General features: G+C 38.8%; 2 protein-coding genes across 3 annotated transcripts; both read left to right on the top strand.

Annotated features, from left to right (window-relative positions):
- Positions 1-1,225: 1,225 nt before the first annotated feature.
- Positions 1,226-17,138, top strand: LOC146579044 (L-amino-acid oxidase-like). Of its 2 annotated transcripts, none has more exons than XM_085260697.1 (8): positions 1,226-1,324; positions 1,632-1,683; positions 2,251-2,474; positions 13,792-13,904; positions 14,049-14,250; positions 14,776-14,844; positions 15,229-15,365; positions 16,095-17,138. In XM_085260697.1, exons 2-8 carry the CDS (start codon positions 1,659-1,661, stop codon positions 16,900-16,902), a joined length of 1,578 nt encoding a protein of 525 aa, XP_085116823.1. In that variant the 5' UTR covers positions 1,226-1,324; positions 1,632-1,658; the 3' UTR covers positions 16,903-17,138. The 2 variants fall into 2 exon arrangements, with proteins under 2 accessions (XP_085116823.1, XP_085116832.1); XM_085260706.1 differs by lacking the exon at positions 1,226-1,324 and adding an exon at positions 1,376-1,519.
- Positions 17,139-17,534: 396 nt separating this feature from the next.
- LOC146579043 (L-amino-acid oxidase-like) lies at positions 17,535-23,920 on the top strand. The gene is made up of 8 exons (XM_085269471.1): positions 17,535-17,578; positions 18,200-18,259; positions 18,832-19,061; positions 20,006-20,118; positions 20,222-20,426; positions 21,053-21,121; positions 21,238-21,374; positions 21,994-23,920. The coding sequence occupies exons 2-8, from the start codon at positions 18,229-18,231 to the stop codon at positions 22,793-22,795; spliced, it is 1,587 nt and encodes a 528-aa protein (XP_085125597.1). The 5' UTR covers positions 17,535-17,578; positions 18,200-18,228; the 3' UTR covers positions 22,796-23,920.
- Positions 23,921-26,822: the final 2,902 nt, after the last annotated feature.

Here is a 26,822-nt window from a genome sequence, read left to right as displayed (position 1 = left end):
CGGTAATTAGATTACCGTTACTTTCCCGTAGGAACGCTGCGTTACGGCATTACTAAAACCGTGATTTTTTGCGAGAATGTCTCACGACAATGACGTAAGCGAGTGCGCCATTAGCGACAACAGCTGTGTGCAGATCAACAATGGATCATATATCGAGTGCGGGAGAGAGTATGAGCGTGCAGCGTTTAAAGCGTGGAAGTACTGACCTTACTTTGAGTTTGATTCCATAAAAAGTGACAAAAACATTAGCGTCCATCGTGCGTGGGAAGAAAACTTCTTTTTACAGCGAAAAAAACCCCTAAACTTCCGAGCAAGCACCGAGTGCAACGACGAAATGGGAAACTCACAGAGACACTCGTGGATTCTTCAACTGACCGCGGCACACCTGCACCAGGGTAAACCTCCGCCTACCCTAGTCCTGCTTTACAGGTGAAAATAGAGCAAAAGGACCGCTAGTATTTGACTTTATTTATTTTTTGCTGTGTTTTACTTGCATCTATTTGAAAGAGTGAGTGTAAACACAAAAAATATTTTAATTTTTGTGCTGGAATGTGCAGAAAATAGGTTTAAATGTTAAACTAATTTATTCAAGTCAGAGAATGTTGCATATAATTAAATTTTTGCTTGATGCATAAAGTTAAAAGATTAAAACTAATAAAACAAGTTAAAAAAAGAGACTTTTCCATTTGATTACATTTTGTATGATGGGTTATGTAGAAAAAGTAGAATTGGGCTGAGAGATCTATCACTTTATCACCTGTTCATGTTGTAAATCGTGTTTTTAAAAAGTAACTAAGTAACTAAGTAACTAAGTAATTAATTAATTTTGAAAATAAGTAATCAGTAAAGTAACGGGATTACTTTTTTGGGGAAGTAATCAGTAATTAGTTACTGATTACTTTTATCAAGTAACTTGACCAACACTGCATAAGATGCTTGTTCACCTCAAGTGACTCCAGCTGTGCATGTAATGTTTATGCTCCTAACAGGTAAGAATTTAGTATACTTGCTTGATAGATAGAGTCATGAATCATCTGACTCAAATTCATGACTCAAAGATGCAAGTTTAGTTTAGTGAGTTTATTTACAGTGTAAGTGTGATGTGCTATTTACAAAATCTTTCTGAGGTTGTCAGTTAAAAAGTCCATTATTTAGAAATTCAACAGAAGGGAGGTCCCATGAATCAGAGTCCTCTGCTTCTCCTGAAAAGAATCTCTCATCTCCACCAAGTGACGCACACTCCGCAGTTAGAGCACAAGTGCTTGACTGAACCAGGTGCATCCAGGATAGGGCTGATATCCCAGCAGGATCCTGCCCCTGTAAGGTATGTAGACACACCCACACACAGCAGCAAGCACACTGATGAAAAGGAAGAGCGAGAGAAAACAAAGTGGCGGGAGGAAAATTGTCGCGACACACTTGAGGACTGTGACAGATAAATAGATAGATGACATTTGTTTAAATCAAATTCAGATATTGAAGCTATTATGCATTGTTTCAGGGGAAAGCAGGGGATTAGGTGGGGGAATGATTTATTTCATTTGAAAGAGAACTCAGTACTTTCCAAGACTGAAAGTAGTGCTACAAGCTTTCATTGTGTTTTTCTCTTCCTCTTCTGTCTTTTCAAATAGCGTAAGAACATAGCAACAATAACTAAGATGGATAAAGTCCAATGGAACTTAGGTGAGTACTAAATTAACCTCACATTTTTTTTCCTTTATTGCTTCATTTCATTTGAATTCATTGTGATCGCTTACCTGACTGAGGCTGTGGCTGCTCAACAGCAAGAACCCTGTTCTGTTAGGCAGTTGTGAATCCCGGTATCTGTCTTGTAAAGTATATGTTGGAAAGTACAATACTCAATCTGCTGAACGTGCACATTCCCTTCTTCAGTTCCTCAAACACATTCCTGTCTGCGGCAATGATTGAAAAGTATTCTACTTCTGTTTTTTTCTGGGTTTCATTCACATTAATCACTCCATTCTTACTTCAGCAGAAGTCATTTTCTGGACTTTCCATAAAACACATGTGACACTGTGACAGGAGGAACCTTACCCATTCTTTTGGGGTTAAAAAATGGTTATTCTAGCCTACTGACATAATGAGACAATGTCTGTGATGCAATCAAATAGTTACTCAACTAGACTTTGATTCGATAGTATTTAGCAATTTTGTCTGTTGCTTAAAAAATTTCTTTCCTCTTGTTTTAAAAGAAGGAAAGAAATATTTGACCTTTCACTGTGTTTCCAGGTGCTGTCACTGTGTTACTGTTCACTGTGTACCACAGTCACACAGCAGCTGCCAGGCTGAAGGAACATCTGGCTGATTGTCTGGAGGACAAAGACTATAATGAACTGCTGCTGACAGCAAAGGCTGGTCTTCCACACATAAATACATCTCATCATGTTGTTATTGTTGGAGCTGGAATGGCTGGGTTGACAGCTGCCAAGTTACTGCAAGATGCAGGACACAAGGTACATGTATCACACATATATCCTGATAATAAGAATAATATAATATAATGACAATCTAAATGCAATGTTAGCTGTCAAATCAAAGAGATTTCTGAAGATTTACAACCTGTAAGAAAACAAAAAAAAGTGCAAATCCCACATAAGTTACGTTTTTCTAACAGTGTAAAATTATGACATTTTAAAAAAAACACCTTCATCACCTTTATGGGGATTTTGGTATCATGAATTGGTATCATGATTCTTTACTTCCCCATTTTCTTTTTTCTGTACTATTTCCATGAGATTCACAGCAAAGGTTTTCATCAAAAACCATATTCACAATAACCATCCATGGCTGACGACCACCATCAGTGTCAAAGCCTTAATATAACATTGGGCACTTCAATTCTCCAAATCTCTTTTTCTATTTTTTTGGATAAAGTAATAGTTCATTAGTTGCTAATGTTCCACTCAGGAGGAGCAAAAAAAGCAGCCCATGTTTTTAAGCTTTGCATAAAACTTGGTAGTTGTAGTACAAATAAAGTAGATCAATAAAAGATAAATGGTAAGGCAAGGCAAGTTTATTTATATAGCACAATTCAACAACAAGGTGATTCAAAGTGCTTTAAAGAGACATTAAAAACTAAAACAAATAAAAAGCATGATTAGACTTGATTAAAAAACAGTAGATAAAATCAGTAGTTAAAATGTAAGTTTTGAAATTTAAGCTTAAAAGAGTGGATTTGATGTTTTATTCAAATGCAGCTGAGAATAGGTGAGTCTTCAACCTGGATTTGAATAAACTGAGTGTTTCAGCTGATATGAGGCTTTCTGGGAGTTTGTTCCAGATATATGGAGCATAAAGGCTGAATGCAGCTTTATGGTTCTGAATCTGGGAACTGATAAAAAACCGGATCCAGATGACCTGAGGGATCTGGAAGGTTCATACTGGGTCAGGAGGTCACTGGTATATTTTGGTCCTAAACCATTCAGAGCTTTATAGACCAGCATCAGAACTTTAAAGTCTATCTGTTAAAGTGAATTGTTAAATGTTTGTCATTTTTATGCTTACCATCTCTACATTGTTTTAACTCTGTGATGAAAGGAATTATTTTGTCCCCCTCCCCAGATTCTCGAGGTTCTGAGTGGGGGCTGTAGTGTTTTATCACAAGCACATCCTTGTGAAGGTCTGTTTGATGTTTGGTAAGCTTCCCGCCCTTTGTATGGCTTCACTTTGTTATCTATGGTAAACCATACATTGGGTGTGGGGGAGACTACCAGGATGTTGTTAGAAACCGTTGTGATTAGGAAGTCACGCACACAGAGAGGAGTGTAGAAATGTGTGTAAAAGTCATCTCCATATCTGGCTTTTGCTTTCTCTGTGTGAAGAGAAAATCTCCGTCCCGGTTTCCCTCCAAGGCGTGAGCACCGATAAGCAGAGTTTTGTCCTTTCCTTATAAGATTCCTAATTATTCAAAGTAACACTCAGGTATGCCGTTCAGCGGGTTAGTTACAGCGCCGGGAGTAGCTTGGGAGAACAAGGAAACACAGACTGCTTCAGGTTGCCTTCCCAAACCAACTCAAAGGTTTATTTAGTACAAAACAGCTTATATAGAGGAAAAAAAGGTTCGTGTGTCAGCAGGTTCTCAGTTCAAACCGGTACAGACCAAATAAGGAAACGTCTTCCTGCCTTGTGAGCAAAGAAGTATCCTTTGTGTAGTTTATCTCTTCAGTTACAATTTATGATCATCCCAGCAAAATACACTCCTAGACATAGAATACAGAGTTCTTTCATTAGTGAATTCTGAAACAAACCACCTGGCCTTTAACAAGCTCTTTTCTAGGAGATAAAGAAGGGAGGATGGGAGTAAGGAAGTGGTCTCGTCTCTGTGGTGTTTTCGACCTTGAGGTACCAGCCTGTGAGTCTTACACATTAATTCTTGGGTCACAGAGAAAGAGAAAAACAACTAGTAAATGGGCCTTATTGAGTAACAGTTCTCCTGTATAATATCACTACAAAACAATATCCTGTAAATGCTACCATGGTATCAAAATATCACAACAGTTCCCCCCTTTTATCATGAAATGATAACATAGTATAAAGACAGAACGTAATAACATAATATAAAGACAAATCATAAACATAAAACAAGTCATAAATGTAACTGGTCCTTCGAGCAAGCTTAATATCAAAAAATCCTGAGAGCGTATACATGGTATCACACAACAGACAATAATCATCGAAAACATGCTGCAAGGTTACAAAGGCTACAATTAGTTCCTTCCATTTTCCAAACATGTCCTGTAGCCACTTATCTAGCCACTGACCGTGGCCTGTATTGGCAATTAGTTCTATCTGCAATGCTTCAAGTCTATTCATAGCTTGTGTGAATGAACCATTAGGGGCGGTATTATTGGGAATGAAAGTACAGCATACATCAACGGTTACTAGACCACAGGTACCGGTCCAATTAACAGGTAGAGCTAATCTAAGAGTATTGTTGCACAACCAATAACCGTTAGGGATTGCTCTAGTTAGGCGCGTGACCATGTGTGATTTAACTAACTCCCCCCAGTCAGTATCATTTAAGACACCTTCTGGGGGAACAATGATCGATTCTCCGCTCGAACTTGAACTGTGTGTATGTTCCTCCAGATATGATAAAACTTCAGCCACAGAGACAGCTAGCCATGTCTCATTACAGCGTGCACCTGGGGAGTCAGAGAAAAATGTATAGTTATCCTTTGTATAATCTATATGGGTGTCTGGGCCAGTTAACTTTAGTCTGCGCAGACATATCATACTAGTGTTAAAATGGAGAGGGATCTGTCCTAAGGGCAGTGAGGGTTTTAACCTATTCTTAGGGCGTTTCATTGGGGCGCAGGTCCCTGCGGTGTCATTAGATAACTTCAATAATTCGCCTAATGGAGTCTCAGGGTTAGTTGGTGTGTGTGTGTGTCTAAGTAGGCAGTCGAGAGGGCTCAGAGTCAACTGTAAAGTGTCTTTAAGGAGAGCATTATCTCCGCCGATTTTCTCTAGTCCCTCAGTGAGGGGGAAACCGGATATGGGGTATCCTACTATAACCTGTTCTGGGTTACCTTTTGAACAGACATAACAGTTACTGTTTCCTAAGTCACGAGCGGCTATTCTGGCATTTTCATACCAGGCGTTAGCTCCTGCTCTCGGGGGTGCATAAAATGGTTTATTAGTGGCGTCTATGTTGCCATTTACTAATTTTAGGGAACGTAACAAAATAGCAAAGAAAAATCCTAAAGTTAATGCGATAGATATGATAAATAACCTAAATATATAAGAAAATATATAAGAAAAAACACAGTTCTTCAGTCGTCTCCTGGCCTGGTCCCAGGTTCGAGAGACATTGTATAAGCGTCGTATGATGACAATGGGCATTTCATTTTCTCCATTATCAGGATGGAATGAGTCTAGCTTTATCAGATTAGACATCATGTGGTACTCTCGGCTTTCTGTTCCTGCTGGATGTTGAGTACCTTGTTCTTGTTCACGTGAAGGATCAAAGAGCTCTGAGTCTTGGCTCTTTCAGGCGTTGTGTGTTAATCAGTAATTGCGTGTGTGTATGTACATTGGATCCGGGCGCTGGCCCGCCGGAGATGTCGTCTACTTGATCCGACGCCTGAGATGGTCCGATTGGGCTGGTCTTAACCCTGCTGGCATGAATCCACTGAGGTTGTCCGTCTGTGAGGATGCTGGTTCTTCGTCACTGCCAGTACAGCCTGGGGGCTGGAAAACGCGCGGCCTCCCAGAGTGTCCTTGGTTTTAGTGACTTCTCCAACACCGCATCTCCTGGTCTCCACTGGTGGAACTGTGGAGGGGAGAGGCTGGGAGAGACAAACTTTCTGATAGTTATTATTCAGTGTTTCTACCAGATTGTGGACATAGTCGGACAATGCAATATCTACATCACCTTCTAATAGCGGTGCCCCTCTGGAAGCTGACCATGGTGTTGGAAATAGTCTTATTTCAAATGGAGATAATTTGGTTACTGCAGATGGAGTCATTCTAATCTGACAGAGGACTTGAGGAAGTAATTTGATCCAGGTCATTAAAGTTTTAGCACACTTTTGAATTACTTCTGATGTGAATGAAGGTCCTCTATCACTGTTAATTTGGTGAGGTATTCCAAATCTGGGTATTATTTCATTGCTCAACTTTTGATAGACTACTTCTGCAGTTTCTTTTGAGGTTGGATAAGCTTCTACTCATTTACTAAATTGATCCACTATTACCAGTAAGTACTTGATGCTTCCTTGCGCTGGCATGTGTGTAAAATCAATTTGTAATGTATGAAATGGAAAATCTGGTTGTGGTAAATGCTGATGTTCTGCTTTTGGTTTTCCTACATTAGTTCGTGCACATGTTAAACAAGTTGCTAATATGCTTTTTACTGCATGCAATGTTTTCTCAATTACAAATCTTGATTTTACAAATAAATCTTGATTTTACAAATCTTGATCTTGATTTTATTGCCCCTATTACCCCTCTTTGTCCGACATGACTCACCGTGAAAATGTCGGACAAGGACTGGCAGCAGGGAAGATGGGAGGGCAATCAAACCCTCAAGATTTTGTATAGGCCATCCTTGTCATCTAAGGTACAGTCATTATTCTCCCAATAGGTGTAATCACATGCAGAGGCCTGTTCTTGTATGAATTTTAAATCAACATTTGTGTCTAAATAGTCTGGGAGTGTAACAAGTGGCAGCTGTACGGGCACAGATAATACTTCCTGTGGAGGTGGGAGCTGTGATGCAGCTGCAGCCTTGGCTGTCACGTCTGCTAGGGCATTACCTGTTGCTTCGTCTGTGTCAGCTGTACTGTGTCCTTTCGTTTTCACAACTGCAATGGCCGATGGCAGCTGTATAGCCTGCAAAAGTCTTTGCACAAGATCAGAATTAGCAATCGGTTTTCCATCAGCAGATCCAGATCCTCTTTGTCTCCACAATGTGCCAAAGTCATGTACAACGCCAAACGCATAGCGGCTGTCTGTGTAAATTGTCACATGCTTATCCAAATGTAGCTCACAGGCACGTATTAAAGCCATGAGCTCTGCTTTTTGTGCTGAGTGAAATGGTAATGAGTGAGCCTCTAGTATGATGTCAGGCAATGTCACCACTGAATAGCCACAAAGAAATGAGTTGTCATTTGGCCTTGAACAGGACCCGTCCACATAAACCGTGGCTGAGTCTGAAATAAGTGTTTGCTCTAAATCTGGATGTGGTGCTGTGGATTCCTGTATACGCGTCATGCAGTCATGAACATCAAGCCTGTCTGAGCCATCCTGTCGGTCAGAAGAACACAGCATAGGATCAATAAATGTGCTGGCGAATCAGGTGTGCTGCTTGCTTTTATAGTGAGATTTGCATATGTTGTGTAGTTATGTTTGCTAGAATGGTCGTGACCTGGTGATTGGTGTGTAGAATAGTGTCATGTGAGAGTGTGAGCTTCTCGGAGTCCCTTATCATGATAGAGCAAGCTGCTACTGCCCTCAGGCAGGCCGGCATTCCTGAACAACCACGGACAGCACCTTGAATAGAAGGCTACTGGACGGTAGCCACTGCCATGCTCTTGGGCCAGTACATCTGTGCAGGTTCACAACAGTCACGCAGAATGTGGTCATGAAAAGAACAGTCTGGTATCCACTGTCTGCAATAGTTCACCATGCCTAAGAAGGACAGCATTTCCTTCTGTGTAGTGGGCCGAGGGACGGAGGTCACAGCTTTGACCCTGTCTGCAGTCATGGAACGTTTTCCGTGAGACAATGTGAATCCCAAATATTGAACAGAAGTCTGACAGTACTGCATTTTCTTTGCCGATGCTTTGTGGCCAGTCTGTTGGAGGTGCTGGAGAAGCATGTGTGTAGCAGTTTGACATAGTTCCTCACTCGGAGCACAGAGGAGGAGGTCATCCACATACTGGATCAGGGTGCAGCCCTCAGGAGGAGTAAAGCTGTCCAGGGTAGCACGGACCACCATTGAGAAAGCAGCAGAGCTGTCCATCATGCCTTAGGGCAAACGAGTCCAAGTGTACTGCTTATTTCTATGTGTAAATGCAAATAACGGCTGTGTCTTCATGCACAGGTACTGAGAAAAAGGCGGAACACAAATCCACCACAGTAAAATGTGGATGGAAATGTATGTCAATATCCTGCGAAGTCTGGAACGACAGGAAGGCATAATGACTGCATTAATTTGCCTTAAATTTTGTGTGAAACGCCATACGCCAGGTTTGTTAGGCTTTGGCACAGAATTGACAGGAGTGTGGGCTTTGTTACTCCTGTAGTCAATAAATCTCCTATGATGACATCTAGAGCTGCGGCTTTTTCGGTGGAAATGGGACATTGCTTGACATATACTGGCTTGTTGTTTTTCATGAGCTGTGCGTGATTAGGTATAAAGCCAATATAAGGTATAAGGTAGATCTATGTGTCGACATGGTTTAGTTATCGTAACCTATGTCTGAGTTATGTGACAAAACCACTGTTTGACCTTCACTTGTGTGAGCAGTTATCATGTTGTTGAACAGTGTGAGAGAAACAAAAGTGTGGCTCCCAGATATGGGATTACCTGGCAGTGGTTTTTGAACACGTCTTTGGCACATTGTGTGTCGTGGAATACCAGACAAAAAGGTGTTGAGTTCATTCTCTGCTGAGGCGTCCAGCTGACACAGAGTCTGTTCCTTCTCCATCATGTCGATGCAAAGGGCAGAGAAAACATAAGCTGTTATCAGTGTCAGCAAACATTTCACACTTTGTGTTAAATTAAATACACAAATTCATTTTTGCTCTGGGTGTCTGCGGCTGCTGGAAAACTGAGCTAAATTTGCACCTCTAGCTTGTCTACCTTGTGGATTGTAAGGCTGCTTAGATGTGGAGCCAGTATTGCGTGCTTCCCGTTGTTGCCAGTTACCTTGACTGGAAGAGCTCCGCTGACACCTAGTGGCCGGAACTTGTACTGCGTTCTGTGGTCGAGGCGTGCGTGCTTTGCCGGAGACTGCAAATCGATACTCACGAAACCAGTGTCCTATTTTTCCACAATAAAAACACACATCTCTACTCTTATCTTTCCTTCTGAAATCTCCCTGCTGCGCTGGAGCAGGTGATCCTGCATACATCATTTTTTTCACTTTCCTCTGAGCCTTCAACATCAAAATTCAACATTATCTTAACACTTTTAGCTTTCGTGGTAGTATCTGCACTGGCCTTCGGTTTTACTGACCTGTTTTCTGGCGATAATCGTTCGGGATAGGGCTCCGGAAATAAATTAGAATGCATTGAACTTACAGTTTTTAAGTTGTAAACAAAGTCAGTCACGTAAGTACTTCCGCATGTTCTGGTTACGTAATCATGGAAGTCTTCACCGATTCGCGGACGTGAGTTGCACGTGACCGGAAGTGGGAGGCGTACTGAGCCGTTATTTGAAACTTTATATTTTTTTTTTTTTTTTTTTGGTTTTACAGTTGATTTCGATTTTTTCTCGGACCTGTCTGTGGTCTTTGAATTATTCTGACCCATGTTCAGTGATTTCCAGAGGGGTTTACACGCTTTGAAGGATTTATGTTAGTATTTTGCTGTGGCACAGCTGAGGTTACTTTAAATTTATTGCTAGCAATTTTTGTTTGGGTGAGCAACTTCTCACTTAACGAGCAACTTCTCGCAATACAACAGGCAACTTCCTGTGTCTTTCTGCTTTTAATTTACCTTATTCGGGGACTAAAGAAGTCGTCAGTGTATCTCTCTGGATCACTAAGTGAAACTTGCATCAGCATATCCCGTTTTTATGGGTGATCACTGAGAGAGGTATAATACGGTCTTTATATAAATATGAAAGACGCATATTTACCTTCGTCAGCGATCCCACTTCTTGACACCAAATTGAAGAGAAAATCTCCATCCCGGTTTCCCTCCAAGGCGTGAGCACCGATAAGCAGAGTTTTGTCCTTTCCTTATAAGATTCCTAATTATTCAAAGTAACACTCAGGTATGCCGTTCAGCGGGTTAGTTACAGCGCCGGGAGTAGCTTGGGAGAACAAGGAAACACAGACTGCTTCAGGTTGCCTTCCCAAACCAACTCAAAGGTTTATTTAGTACAAAACAGCTTATATAGAGGAAAAAAAGGTTCGTGTGTCAGCAGGTTCTCAGTTCAAACCGGTACAGACCAAATAAGGAAACGTCTTCCTGCCTTGTGAGCAAAGAAGTATCCTTTGTGTAGTTTATCTCTTCAGTTACAATTTATGATCATCCCAGCAAAATACACTCCTAGACATAGAATACAGAGTTCTTTCATTAGTGAATTCTGAAACAAACCACCTGGCCTTTAACAAGCTCTTTTCTAGGAGATAAAGAAGGGAGGATGGGAGTAAGGAAGTGATCTCTGTGGTGTTTTCGACCTTGAGGTACCAGCCTGTGAGTCTTACACATTAATTCTTGGGTCACAGAGAAAGAGAAAAACAACTAGTAAATGGGCCTTATTGAGTAACAGTTCTCCTGTATAATATCACTACAAAACAATATCCTGTAAATGCTACCATGGTATCAAAATATCACAACACTGTGCACAAGGTAGGCCATGTCAGTTTGAGCTCAAACTTTTGTCATAGATCCGTAAGCACAGAGGGATCCAAACTTCAAGTACTTGTGTTTATTCACACACATCAAAACAAACACAAGTGTTTATTTACAAGTATTATTTATTTTATTATTATTATTATTTATTATTTATTTATTTATTTATTAATTATTTGCAATCGCCATATTGGCAAAGTGCAAAGTGACTGTACTAACTGATTCTCAATTCAAAATGTTCTTATGATGCTTGCTACAGTGTAGCGGCTCGAGTTAGGCTGGACCCGTTGGCCAGCTTCCCTCAGGGTCATTCCACGGTTGATTACATGGTCCACTATTGTAGCTCTGATGTAATCAGCAATTCTATTTCTTACTCTTCTTACCCTTCCTCTCCCCCTCCTCGTCCTCCTCTCCCCCCTCCTCGTCCTCCTCTCCTAGCAGTGCGTTGATCATTTGGAAATTGAGTGTAAAGCAGTGAGTTTTGTTTACAGTTCTGCAAAATGAGTGCTGTGCAGTGGATTGTAGCTACAGGTTTGCAAAGTGTGTGCCTTGTTGCAGGCTGCTCAGTTTGCATCTTTTGCTGTGAAGTACAGCCAGACTTTTGACCACTTCGCCTTGGGCATTTTTAATCTGTAGCTCTGCTCTAAAAGAACATATGTACCTGGGCCTGCCTACTACGCTCACAAAGGTAATATGATTGGCTAGAATCCAAAGTGTATGACATTTAAGGAAAAAAAAGCACCAAAATATGCGCTGCTTTTCGGTATGGTTACTACCGTTTATGTCAGAACCGGTGCCATAATGTCACTGGATACCGGTACCCATCCCTAGTTACGAGGGGAGGTACCTGTTGTAAACTGTTGTTTATTGTGGGAGCTTTTTCAAAAAAAGGCACCGAGAGGAGGCCATCGTCGGGGTCATTCGTAATGAGCTGAGATACCGACGAGGCCTCCCTTGCAAGTAAATCGATCGATCGCTGTTGCCTTGTTTTTCTTTCACGGAAATAAGTCCTGGATACAGCGGGGTCTGAGTTTAGACCCAACACTATCCTCTGACGGACAGGCAGCCAGCGTAAAGACCTTAGAGCTGGACTAATGTGGTCCACTTTTTTGGTCTTAGTGAGGACTCGAGCAGCAGAGTTCTGAATGAGCTGTAGTTGTCTGACTGATTTTTTAGGTAGACCTGTAAAGATGCTGTTACAGTAATCAAGCCTACTAAAGATGAATGCATGGACTAGTTTTTCCAGGTCCTGTTGAGACGTCAGATCTTTTTTCCTTGAAATATTCTTGAGGTGATAGTAAACTGATTTTGTTATTGTCTTAATGTGTTTTTCTAAGTTTAGGTCTAGGTCTCCTGGTGACAGTGTGATATATATTTGTGTGTCATCTGCATATCTGTGATAGTTTATTTTGTTGTTCTTTATAATCTGTGCCAGTGGGAGCATGTAAATGTTAAACAGAGGGGGTCCCAAGATGGAATCTTGGGGAACTCCACATGTGATACTTGTCTGCTCAGATGTGAAGTTACCTATTGATACAAAGTATTTCCTGTTTTCTAAGTATGTTTTGAACCAGTTTAGTACAGTTCCTGAAAGACCTGTCCAGTTCTCCAGTTGTTTGAGTAATATGTTGTGGTCAACTGTATCAAATGCTGCACTGAGATCCAGTAAAACTAAGACTGACATTTTTCCACTGTCTGTATTCAGACATATGTCATTAAACACTTTGGTCAGAGCGGTTTCAGTGCTGTGGTTCTGTCTAAAACCTGACTGGAAGGCATCGTAGCAGTTATTCTGTTTTAAGAACTAATTGAGCTGTTGAGAAACTGTTTTTTTAATGATCTTACTTAAAAATGGGAGATTTGAGATCGGCCTGTAGTTGTTCATTTGTGTCTTGTCAAGATTGTCCTTTTTCAGTATGGGTTTTATTACAGCAGTTTTTAGTGATTCTGGAAACACACCTGACATTAAAGAAAAGTTGACGATCTGTAACAGGTCTGACTCTAAAGTCTTTGAGACCTTTTTGAAAAAACTTGTGGTATGGTAAATGGTAATGGTAAATATTTAATGGTAAATAAATGGTAAATAATAAAACAAACATTAGCAAGTGTATTTAGAATAGAGGCTACAAAGATGACTGCATTATCAGTATGATTAATATAATGAAAGCAATGACACATAACAAGCAGCAAAAACATTAACAATAGTTCCCAAAAGGTTGATTCTGTTCATCTGGACGTAGCATTTTCAGTGGAAGAAACATTTCATCACTCATCCAAGTGACTTCTTCAGTCTCAGCTGACTTCAGGTTTGCCCAATCTTATAAACAGAATCAACCTTTTGAGATTTACATACATGTGTGAGCATGCATCAAGACATTAACAATAGCTGTACCAGCAGAAGCAGTAACAATATTGTTATTAATATTTCCTAAATACCATTAATACTGATATTTCCTAAACACTACAACACCATCCTTTTTTCTCCACAAGTGTTTGGCTGTTTTTATCATTCATTTGCTTGTTATTTTCCAAAGGGTTTGTTACTCCTTCTGAAAACTAACCAGGAATTTCATCTGTTACACAAATGTGTAAACATATACTTAACCGATAAAACATATGCATAACAACCATAACAATTCATCTTAAAGTCCATCTGTTATGATGGATAAACATTTGCATTGCACTCATTATTCTAGTGGTACTATTGTGTTTCTAATTCTAAATCATGTGGTTGTCAAGGTAACTATTGTAGAAGCAAGTGGTCGCGTTGGTGGACGGGTTGAAACCTACAGAAATGAAAAAGATGGGTGGTATGCTGAACTGGGGGCCATGAGGATCCCAAGTTTTCACCGGTAAGTTTTAACTATACAGATTAAATCCACTGAAGGCGTGCATTAAATCAAAAGGAAAACCTCGCAAACATGTGTTTTCCTTATCTTTAACATCTGGGATCATATATATCTAACTCTGCTACCACTGACTTTGTCTTTCTACAGAATTGTGCAATGGTTTGCTGATGACCTAGGGGTCAAATTGAATGAATTCATCATGGATAACCCTAATACCTTTTACCATGTTAATGGAAAGCGGAAAAGAACATTTGCAGCACAAGCAAATCCTGATGTTCTTGGGTACAATGTGTGGCCAAGTGAGAAAGGGAAGTCAGCAGATGAACTCCTTCAGCAAGCTTTACAGAAGGTGAGAAAAAAGGAAGCGAGTCAAATGTCTCTGGCATAAAAGAGTTGGATGGAGAAACATACAGTAGCTAATTCCTCCAGTTATTCAATTTACAACTTTTGCAAAAATGGAACCCTTTTGTTCCATTTTCTCAAAGATCATTATTGACCATATAACTCTGACCACTAGCACAAAAAAGGGAATCTTAGAGTTTTTTGTGATGACTGCAACATGTATGTTTCCTTGAATTTTAAACTGTTCAAATCATTAAAGCAGTTAAACTAAATTAAGCACACTCAAATGCATTTAAACATTGTCTACTCAACACTATGTAACATGACAAATGCTTTGACTGAAGATATTCTGAAAAGTCAAAGCAAGAAATTAAAATTGATTTCACCAACTGCACCTGCTCCTTCAGTCATGAAAGTATATTGTAGACTAATATGGACATTTCTGACTGCTCATTGCAAAAAGAATCAATGCAATAAGTAAGGTTCTGGACTTTTTCCATATAAACAACTGTTCTTTCTCCTTTTTTGGTAGGTAAAGGATGAGGTGGAGGCTCATGGCTGCTGGGCTGCACTGAAAAAATATGACCATTATTCCGTGAAGGTATAAATCATAATGAGATAATGAATGGTAAAATGAGAACAGTCCTTGTTGACTAAGTGAATCATGAGGATACATTCTGAAGAATCAGAGTACTTGCATTGGCATTTCTAAATGTTAAACATTTAAATGATTACCACATTTTATTACAAATAAGGGTATATGGATAACATAAACTAGTAAAAACACATTAGTAAATATTTATTTTAATAAAAAATTACTTACGTCATTTTACTTTTTCACCATGAACCACAAAACTGAAAGAGGTGGTTGTAATTGTTACAGCACAAATGTGTGTCAGTGCAAGTAAAACTAGCAAAAACATTTAATCAGATGATATTAATGTACATCCTTAGTTCACAAAATGTAAATGTTTGTTGCAAATAGGAGTACCTGAAAGAAGAAGGAGATCTGAGCCCCGAAGCGTTGAGAATGATTGGAGAGCTGCTCAACGAACAGAGTCTTATGTACACTGCACTTAGTGAGATGATCTATGACCAAACTGACATCAGTGACAGCACCAAGTAGGGCCTGACAACTCCTCAAACCTTCTTCATGTTTACATTTATGTGCAAAAACATAATTAAAATGTCTTTATTATCACCCAATTAAGAGTGCTTTTCTACCATTTGGTCACAAAAAGAGACCGTCACACACATGATTAATCCAAGAAAAAACTAATGTAATAATATATAATAGCTTAAATGTGCTTTTTAATCATTTGAGCCATTTAATATAGCAGCAAAGGCTTCAAATATAAAATATATGTTATGTGTTTGCAAACAGCAACTGCAATTTTTCATGTCTTTATGTAGAATATAAAAAAGTATCTATGAGTTTTCAGTGCATGCAAGCATATCAATAAACAATGGTAACATCCAGAAAACACGGAGCAGTTAAACAGTCATTTGGCACGACTTGTTTTGATATATCCTGCTTTTTTTACGTAAGCGCTTCACTATGTTTATCATGAGGGCCTTACCTTTGCCGCAAGGTATGGAGCACTTATCATCACGAAGCACGATACCATAACATTGTGATGACTGAACTTGTTCGAACATGCAGCAGAAGAGATGCAAACATTTAATGTGATCCAACAGCCACACACACGCAATAAAGTTTGCTTCTGCCTGCTCTGAGCAGTTCATTAGAACCTAAAAATGGAATTGTAGAAACTGTACATGTAAATAATTTTCTACAGATATTAACTGCAATAATAATAAAATGTTATTTTTATGGCTCTTTTTTTATAGGTACTTTGAAGTTGTTGGTGGGTCTGATCTTCTCCCCAAAGCTTTCCTTACTGTCCTTGATATCCCTATTCTCCTGAACTCTAGAGTCAAGCGTATCAGTCACTCACACAAAGGAGTCATTGTATCATACCAAACCGGACAACAGTCCTCTCTTACTGATCTTCAGGCTGATGTTGTCCTAGTAACAACCACAACAAAAGCAGCTCTATTTATGGATTTCATCCCACCTCTGTCCCCCAAAAAGATGGAGGCACTGAGGGCTGTCCATTATGACAGCTCCACTAAAATCCTCCTCACCTTTAACAACAAGTTCTGGGAGAACGACGGTATCCGAGGAGGAAAGAGCATCACAGACGGGCCTACTCGTTTTATCTACTATCCAGGCCACAGTTTCCAAAAAAATAAGACCATCGGTGTCCTCCTGGCATCCTACACCTGGGGTGATGATTCACTACTCTTCCTAGGTGCAAGTGATGAAGCCCTCAAAGAGCTGGCTCTGAGCGATTTGGCAAAGATTCATGGTGAGCAGGTCTGGGATTTCTGCACTGGGGTGGTGGTGAAAAAGTGGAGCATGGATCCTTACAGCCTTGGTGCCTTCGCTCTGTTCACACCCTACCAACACTTAGAGTATGCTAAGGAGCTCTTTAAAAGTGAAGGCAGTGTCCACTTTGCTGGTGAACACACAGCCTTCCCTCATGCTTGGATTGAGACGTCCATGAAATCTGCAGTAAGGGCAGCTAAAAACATTAACAGAGCTGTGCTGCTGAATTCAGAGTCAGCTAAATGTCGAAAAAGAGATGAACTCTAGGGTCTGACATATTTAGTCTTCAACAATCTTCAAAAGAAGGATCCTTAAACCACTTATCTACTTATTACAAACCAATCTTTTCCATGAATTAGCTAAGTAACAATACTAAATATTATTGTTTCAGAGTTTACAGCTTTTTATCCTTTTGTTAATTGATCTCTTTTTTGTGCTGTACTACTCACTTTTCATATAAAAGGCCTTGGTAAATTAGTGGTGATAGAGATATATTATTAAAAACTGCATCTGTATCAAAGACTTTTTGTGATGTAGCATTTTCACACAATAAAGTGGCAATGTTACACAAAGTTAATGTCTATAGTCTCATTTTTTTCTTTGTAATAATCAAACCTGCTCAAAGATATACGTCCTGCATGTGGTGCCACTGAAAACACGTGACTTCTGGAAAGACGTTTGTTTAGCAAATGACAGAATGATAAAAGATTTAAAGGAAGTTACATTTTTCTCATCATAGGACCCAAACAGTGGATGTATATCATCTGACCGCACGAGACAGGGAAAAACTGAAACCAAAACTGAAGCCTCATTTTCAAAAGAGGCGGGGCAAGCCTGTCCTTTAGGATGGGGCAGTCAGGTGAGTAGTATAAACAGGAGTGAACTGAAGTGAACGACAAGGAGGAGACACGAGTTACATCGGATTAGCAAGTTCTTTTAAACGGTAATATAGTTTTATTTCTGCTTGGTAAAAACAATACTTGTATTATATGTGTGCAGGTTTTTCATATTTTTTATGCTTTTTAAAAGATGACTACAAATGACTTTCTAGACTTTTTTATTACAAAGTAAAACAAAATGTTTATAGGGATTAGATAAATGCAGCACCAAATGTATCAGTTTGTATAGATAGATAAAAAAAACAATAAAGCAGTTAGAAAAGTAAAAGTATTTGAGGAATTTTTCCAAGGGTTAGAGTTATCTGCTGCACTCCCGTCTGTTCTTTCAGGATTTGAGCATGTATGTGGGTTTATGTTGATGGATATCATATAGGATATGAATAGTTGTGTTCTCCTGTCCTTAGAAAGAAAAGAGAACACAACATTTCTTTGTAAATAGTGTTAATGAATTTTCTCTGATAATAGAATAAAAAAATCAGCGGTATTACAAAGCACTGGCAGAAGTGAAAGTAAAACTACAGCTGCTGTGGTAAAATTTTGGGATATAAATGCTTCCTCTTTTTGAAATTCACAAATATGAAGATGAAAGGTACTGTATCGAGATCCCAGTTTCTATTTCTCATTCTAATTCTGTTTTTCGTCTTGTTCTTTACTTGCTGCCAAAGATATAAGGAAAACCATTGAGCAAAGTGAGATGAAGCCACAATTTGCCAAGTGGAAATTTTGTGAGTAATTCTGGTGCAATCTTTAATTTTGGTCTTGAAAATGTAAAAACTCTTGTAATGTTTGTTTGTTTTTTTTTAATGTGTAATGATTCCGAGCTCCAGAGCTCTTCTTGCATAGTTTGCTGTTCTTTGTTGAGTTTGTGATCATCATTAAAATGTGCGTACCACGTGCTGTCCTGAAACACTTGGTGTTGACATTCTATAATCCCAGGAAGTCAATATGACTATCAAAATGGTAAATGGAGTGGTTCTTATATAGTGCTTTTTTACTCTACCTGAGTACTTAAAGCTTTTTACTGGATTTACCTCATTCACCTAGTCACACCGATTCATACAAGAATATTGTTCTATGCAATTTGAGAATTGGGAAATAGAAATACTTTAAGTTTTTAATTTTAATAAGTTTTTTGCACATTCATCATTTATTATGGCTCAAAGTTATTAGTAACTGAAATTATAACTCCACAAACTTAAATTAACTTATATGGATTATGTAATATGTAATGTAATATAATATGTATGTTATATGTTATTCATAACATAAATGTTTTAAAATCTCTTTTTATCTTCAGTCCATTCATTTGCCATCAGTGTGCTGCTGTTGGCTTTGTATCCCACTGCTACTGTTGCCAGCATGAATGAAGAGCTGGCTAAATGTCTGGAGGATGACGATAATTATCGGCTCATGGACACAGTGCAGACTGGCCTTCCTCAGATCAAGAAGTCTCATCACGTTATTATTGTTGGGGCTGGGATCGCTGGGCTGACGGCTGCCAAGCTATTGGAAGGTGCAGGACACAAGGTACATGCAAGATTTAAATATGTGTATGCTAGTTATGTTGTTTGTTTTCCATCCAGTGAATGCAAACACTGCCATCTGCAGGTTAAAAAAAATGTTGCAAGTAAGTAAGTAGAATACATCTGTTCCAATGATATCATTTTATATTTAAAAGTGTTTAAAATATAAAATCTTTCCTTACTTTTAAAAGGACAAAACATTTAACACATTTTTTATTCATGCCTAATTATTGTATCCAGTCAGTGCAATTTTCTTTTATATGAAAATCATTTCCAACCCCAAAACATAGATGATTTCTAAAATCCCAAGAATGGTCCACTTCACACTATGAGATTCTGGATCCAGAAGGATAAGGAGTTAGTTTGTGATATTTTCTTGAGACAATGAATTCTTATATCTCCTATTTCAAATATTTTCAATTTTGTCTGGTCTTGCAGTGGTCCGAAAGGCTCTGGTAAAAAGTTATTGTAAATATTCTCTTTAAATATATTTTTTAAGAGCCTGCTAACAATCATACACACGTTATCAATCACATAAGTTGTGTTTTGGGCCCTAGTAGAAGTAATTTCATGTCTGAATTTGACACAAACGTCTTTGGACTTCATGTTTCTGTAAAACAAAAAGGTGCACAGTAGTGAAATGGCATGAGGCATGAGGCATTTTTAAGATTCTTCTGAGATCAGAATGTGATTTGAGAGTGATTGCAGACAAGAACAAACACAATTACCTATCAACCTTTCTCATATTTTTTTAGCTTTCATTTAAACTCATTATAAATAAAGTCCTAATGGCTTATGTACAACACTCCTGGAGCATTACAAGTGTCTAATTCTCTGGATTTATAACAATATGGTATGTTTCTAGATGTTCCAAGATAGAACAGCAAAAGTATATATTTTCCACAATATTTTTGTTTATTGCTTTTTCTCTTGAACTGTTTGATTAAGGTAACCATCATAGAAGCTAGTCCTCGTGTGGGAGGAAGGGTGGAGACCTACAGGGATGAAGAAAATGGCTGGTATGCTGATTTGGGTGCAATGAGGATACCGAGTAACCACCAGTGAGTAAAAGAATGTCAAACATTGTCAAGTTTTGCTCTCAAAGGACCAGTTTTTGTACTGCATTATAAACATTAACAAGCGAATGACCTCATGCTTTAACAGGATCATCCGCTGGTACATCAAAGAAATGGGGCTCAAGCTGAATCCATTCATCATGTATGACTCCAACACTTTTTACTTGGTTAATGAACGGAACAGGACGAGGACATACGCAGTGACAGCAAACCCCGACATCCTGAATTATAAACTGCCAGAGAGGGAGAGGGGGAAATCAGCTGACGACCTGTTGTGGCAGGCTTTGCAGAAGGTAGGTAAAGATGTAGGAGGAATTCATGGCACTTTTTATACAGAGTGATACCATAGCAGAGCTGTCTATTAAAAATACAACAGATTCAGCAGTTGTCCTATAAAATATTAATTTAATGCATTTATGCACTCCATGGACTCTAAGCCTTAAATGCAAGTGTTGACTTATTCATGCAGACACATACTCCACATGGTTATCCCACTGTTACTGAAAATTAAAGTTAACAATTTCTTGTCACTTCACACTCTCAAATAAAGGCAAAAAAGCTCATAAGATTTTTTTTAAGTTACTTAAAGTTTAAAATGCACAAGAAGCCAAAGAAAATGTACCATATTGACACTTTTCAAGGACCAATTAAATGCAAATCTTAGCATGTGAGCTGTTGAGTTTTTTAAGATTCAAATGGGCAATGCTTTGTCTTCATGTTTGTAGGTATTAAATATTTAATAAAATTATAGGTGTTGTAGGCTCCTAATGGTGTACCAGTGTTTTACCAAGACTCAACTGGAACAGACTCCATTCCTGTAACGACTCTATTGGATGACGTGTTATTAATATTGCAATACTAAATGACTTTGCATACAGAACCACTGGAAATAACTTGTGTATGTATCTTTTCTTTCAAGGTGAGAGACGAAATTAAAGCCCATGGATGCAAAGCTGCATTTAAGAAATATGACCATTATTCAGTAAAGGTAAAGTGCAGAATCATATTCCTGAAATAGTGCCTGTTATGATATTAGATCTTCATTGGACAATGTAAACAAAATAAATTTACTAAAAGACCATGTACAACCTTCTTTTTTTATAGGAGTACCTGAAAGAGGAAGGTGGTTTAAGTCCAGAGGCAGTGGTTATGATTGCAGAGTTACTGAATGAACAGAGCATGATGCATCTGGCTCTGACTGAGATGCTCTACGTCGAGAATGATGTCAGCGATAGCACAATGTAAGATTATTATTAAAAAGGAAGTGATGGTAGTCATGAACAATGCAAAGAAAGAATAATCAAATCTTATTTTTGTTTTTGTTTTGTTCACAATCCTGACCCAGTACAACGTTGTAGTTGGATTTCCTTGATTGGATTTACTTATAAGCAAATTCTTAGGGAATCTCTCATAATTCCTGTTGAAAATTATATATATATATATATATATATCATATCACCTACTCGCTTAGTTTAATGTTGTAACATTTAATCACAAAGGAAGCAACCAGTTTGCTGTATATGTAACATTTGAGACTAAAAACAAACAAGCTGGAAACAAATATGAGGTTATAACCATGTCTCTGTCATACACCCACCACAAAATACTACAACTGTAAAATTGAACATGAATAGGGTAACATCAAAGTAAGTAAATAACGAAGAAATGTGATGGTAAATATAATTTACTTACACGTCTAGGCAGTGAAATGTTCCCCTATTCCTAAATGCTGACTACTAACTAATTTCCTCTTAAATTCAACTGTTTATGTCACCACTGCATGGTCCTAAGGTCTTTGCACTGATTCTGTACAAAAGCTCAGGCTGACATTCGTGTTTTTGTGTTTGTTTGTTTTTTAAGGTATGATGAAATAACTGGTGGGACAGATCTCCTCCCCAAAGCTTTTCTCTCTTTCATTAATGGCCCCATCCTCTTCAACTCCAAAGTCAAATTCATCAGCCAGTCAAATGAGGGTGTAACTGTGTCATATAGAAGAAAGGGCGAGTCAGCTTTGACATACATTACTGGCGATGCCGTCTTAGTAACAACCACAGCCAAAGCTGCCCTCTTCCTGGATTTCAACCCACCTCTCTCCACCCAGAAAATGGAGGCATTGAGGGCTGTCCACTATGAATGCTCCACTAAAATCATCCTCACCTTCAAGAGGAAGTTCTGGGTGGACGATGGCATCCATGGAGGAAAGAGTATCACAGACCGGCCCTCTCGTTACATCTACTACCCCAGCCACAGTTTCCCAAGAAATCAAACAATTGGTGTCCTCTTGGCTTCCTACACCTGGGCTGATGACGCCCAGTTTTTACAAGGTGCGACCGATGAAGACCTTAAAGAGCTAGCATTGAGAAATTTAGCGAAGATTCATGGTGAGCAGGTGTGGGACCTCTGCATTGGGGTGGTGGTGAAAAGGTGGGGCATTGATCCATACAGCTTGGGTGGCTTTGCTTTCTTCGCGCCATACCAACACATAGAGTACGCAAAGGAGCTCTTCAGAAGTGAAGGCAGGGTCCACTTTGCTGGGGAGCACACAGCTTTCCCTCATGCTTGGATTGAGACATCTATGAAATCAGCTATTAGAGCAGCTAAAAACATCAACAACGCTGCACACGAGGAGTTGGCTAGAAATCAAGATCGAAATGAGCTCTGAAATGTCAAATATGTACTCTAGGTCAAACAGTTTTACTGAAGTTATATATAACCATTTTGGGATAAGGTATGTCAAATGTCAAAAAGAAGAAGCTGTTTCTAAAAGGTTTTTACTTACAGTTCTAAATGTTGTTAAATAGTATTCACCCTGTTTCCAGAACAGTAAATATTGGGTTATGTTGCATTTTTGTTATCGGTTGTCTGAAATCACGTCAGACATTTTTTACAATTCTTAATAAAATTATCCTATTTAAAGTTATGTTTTATGATAATTTTAGTCCATGTCTGTCCAATTCTGTCCAGAAATCTTGAGAAGGGGCTCATTGAATCCCTTCTTTTAAAGAAAAAGTCCCAACTGTGCAACCTGTAGTACTAGTAGCACTACTCTATAGTGTTTTCTTTGCAGTTACATAAGTTTATATTGACATTTCAAGGCAGAGCTAACACTATTTAATACTTTCAATTTAAATGCACAATACTTTATTTAAACCCACAGGGCAATTAAGAAGTGTGTGTGTTTTGTTTTTTTAAATCATTGGAACCAAGCTGTTAAAGTGTGTGATTTATAGCAGAGGTCCCCAATCCCCGGGCCATGGACCAGTACCGGTCCATGAGTCGTTTGGTTCAGGGTGGCGAGAGTTGAGGCTGGGGTGTGAAATGTATGGTTTTCAGGGTTTTTATCGTTTTTTAGCGTTGTTTTGTTATTGTTTTTTATTGTTAACTCGGTTTTCCTGGGTCTTTTCACATGTGTTATGAATAAATCTTCTTTTTTTCAGTACCGGTACTAGTTTTATTTTGTTGTATTTATCCACGACACCTTATAGGACGGTCCGTGAAAATATTGTGGGGCATAAACCAGTCCGTGGCGCAAAAAAGGTTGGGGACCGCTGATTTATAGCACTGAAAATGTTTGTTTGAAACAGCAGCAATTCTGACTTGTAACGTGCACATGTGAGGTTATCTGTTTCTTGGATCGCCATTGTGGGTGTGATACTAATATCAGTGATTTGTAGTACAACAAAGAAAAACAAAAACAAAACCTTGAAATATTTTTTTAATATGTTAAACTGTTAAACTGTTATTTATAAATGTTTTTATAAATAAGAAAGAAAGTATACTTTATTGATCCCTGTTGGGAAAATTCCTCTCTGCTTTTAACCTATTCACTCAGTGAAGCAGTGGGCAGCCATTGGGCGCCCAGGGAGCAGTGTGTAGGGACAGTACCTTGCTCAGGGGTACCTCAGGGTAGCTGTTAAGGGGAATCGAACCCCCGACCTTCCAATCATGGGGCCACCACTCTACCTACTGAGCTATCCCTGCCCTATAACAGGGTTATTATTTCAGGCTTATCAATTAACAATTTAAAGATCAACTGAGCATTAACATGAATTAGCATTTTAAAAATTTTCCAATAAGTCTCTCTTCTCTCTCTCTCTTTTTATAATTCTCTGCAGTTTGTTAAATGAAGTATCCACCTGTTCTCATTTTAATGTGCCTCTGTGTTTACCATCTAGACAGCAGTTTTCCCTGAAGGTACAGAGAAATCATAGTATTGTTCAGTTCTGGTTACTTTTTTTGTGTCCAAATGTGATCAGATCACTCTAATTATTCTTATCTAATTACCCGATTCTGACTTAATGCTGATTTTGTTCGAATATCTGGGAGGAGAGAGTTTGCAGAAGAGAAATGTGCATGACTTCCCACCGATGCAGCAGGAAAACATGAATATCCAAATTTTTCTGAATTAATTTTCTAACATGTCAAAAATGAGCTAACAGAAAGGTTTGGGGCAAAGGCTGCTCCTCTGGCGTTACTTGCTATAATGTCTAACTATAGACTCCCTGGGTATCATGTTCATATTTTTTTTCTGCAACTTGCAAGAACTAGAGCAAGTAACCCTGAATGTTCCTTGGCACCCTCTTTTATACTCATTTTCCCTTTGCCTCCCCCTGTCTGGACATCCAATTCATATCGTGAACTTACAATTACTCGATGTCCAGCCACACATACACTGATGTTTTTTGCATATATGATTGAAAACAAAATTTTAACTCTAAACTTTAAAACCACATTGATACATGTTCTTCTTTTCTATGTTGTACTTTAAAATAACATGTTTTTAATTCTATACTTCACTTCATGGTTCACTCATTTTACTTTCACTTGAAGCAGATTTCTCAGCAGGTCATTCTCACATGAAAATCCACATTCTTCAACATCAACCACTATTTGATTTAAATATAGTTGTAATCTGACAAGACTACAATCATCATAATCTAAATACTACGTTAAGAGGTTGAGAACAGAGGTGACAATCACCATCTCTCCATGCTAAGAAAAACATTATCAATACAATGATTTCCTTGAGAGTGTTGATGGAGAAGTATAGAGAAGGTCAGAAGGTGTTGCAATCTTCCTTTGTGTGTCTAAAGAAATCATATGATAGTGTCCCAAGACAAGAACTCTGTTATTGCATGAGCAAGTCAGGCGTGAAAGGGAACTAGCTGAGCCTGGGGCTGGACATATGAAAATGGCACGACAGTGGTGAGGTGTCGAGTCTAATTGTGTGTATTCACAGCAATGCAAAAATTACAATACAAATACAATAAAGATTTGATGACATAACAGGTGATGAAAATTGCACCGAAAATAAATGTACAAGTAGAAAATAATATTTACATGGATAGCCGCATTTACTTATTGCTGAAAAGGCAAAGTGAGAGTTTTCCTGCTCTGTGTAAAAACAGCAGAGGCAAAATCAGGCTGACGGGCAGAGAAAACCAGGATGAAAACATTAGAATCGCACACCTGTCTATATCACTCAGCAGATTTGTGGTACCCAGAGCAACTGTAAAAAGTGTTCCTAGGCAAGACATAAGGAGAGCTGCCATTATGGCTGTGATGGTACGGAAAGCTTTCTGTTTTGACCGATTCATCTGCTGCCTGTCTCCTCCCATTTCCCCTGGCCCTGGACGAACGAGAACACAGAGAACAGAGAAGCTACAAAAAGACACTATAACTAAGGAGACCAGAATCATACAGAAACATGGAATATATGGGACATTAGGGTAGTAGGAAACTGCTAGACCAACGCACCCAAAGCACAACAACCAGACAAACCCAATGCAGATATTTCTGATCCTGACACCACCTGATTGTTTCAGCCCCAGATAGGTGATGGGGTGAACTACAGCCAAGTAACGCTCCACACATGTCACAGTGTTAAAGAACATCTCTCCAGGGTAGCTGATAGTGATTGCAGACATACCCATGAAAACCGCCACAAAGTTATTAGACCACCAGCCAAATATGACAAGTGTGGCCCCCAATACAAATATTAGCTCAACTATGGTGACATTATAGGTAAATATGTCAGAGTGACTCATTGCTGCAAAGGAACGCTGCTGCCGCTGCCATCGTTGGTACCCCAGGTACAAGACGATGATGGAGATTGGGAGAATGATAAACGTCTTGGTGACAAAGAAGGTGGTGACAATATACGATGCACTTGAGCTATAGCAGTCAAAGGTAAACGAAGAAGTGTTGTCTGACATGCTTCTTGTAGCTTTGAGCTCAGCTTCTTCTGCCCTGAGAAATAAACAAGAAGTGAGGCCACAATACTTCAACAAAAATCCCATTTATGTCTTTCTTTGTGTTTAGATATAGATGTTACAGTTCACTCCTGCTGCTGTGACAGTAATGAACTGTTTTTTAGCACTTCTTTTGTTTGTTTGGCGTTTGACATTGACATTCCCATTTAATGTCAGTTCAAAGAAAAAAATGCTAAACAACTCCTGCAGTTGTGACAGTAATGAACAGAAGAACATTTTATGTCCACCTTCGTAGTTCACAAAAGAAATGAAGACAGTTCAAAGAAAATATTGTCTGAAATGCTCTGTAGGCCAATGCTAAACATTTTAGTATCGCCAGCTTCAGATAATAGTCTGTGGAAAATTAGCACATAGTTCAGTTACCATAATGGAAAAGTACAAATATTAACTGAAATACTTTATGAAGCTAAATGACCC

The sequence above is a fragment of the Mchenga conophoros genome, linkage group LG3 (assembly GCF_057382185.1).
Source record: "Mchenga conophoros isolate Kocher_MC1m ecotype Shallow Benthic linkage group LG3, M_conophoros_male_GT1.1, whole genome shotgun sequence".
NCBI lineage: Eukaryota > Metazoa > Chordata > Actinopteri > Cichliformes > Cichlidae > Mchenga > Mchenga conophoros.
Note: the sequence above shows the minus strand (reverse complement) of the source record. Positions and strands in the feature narration are given on the sequence as shown.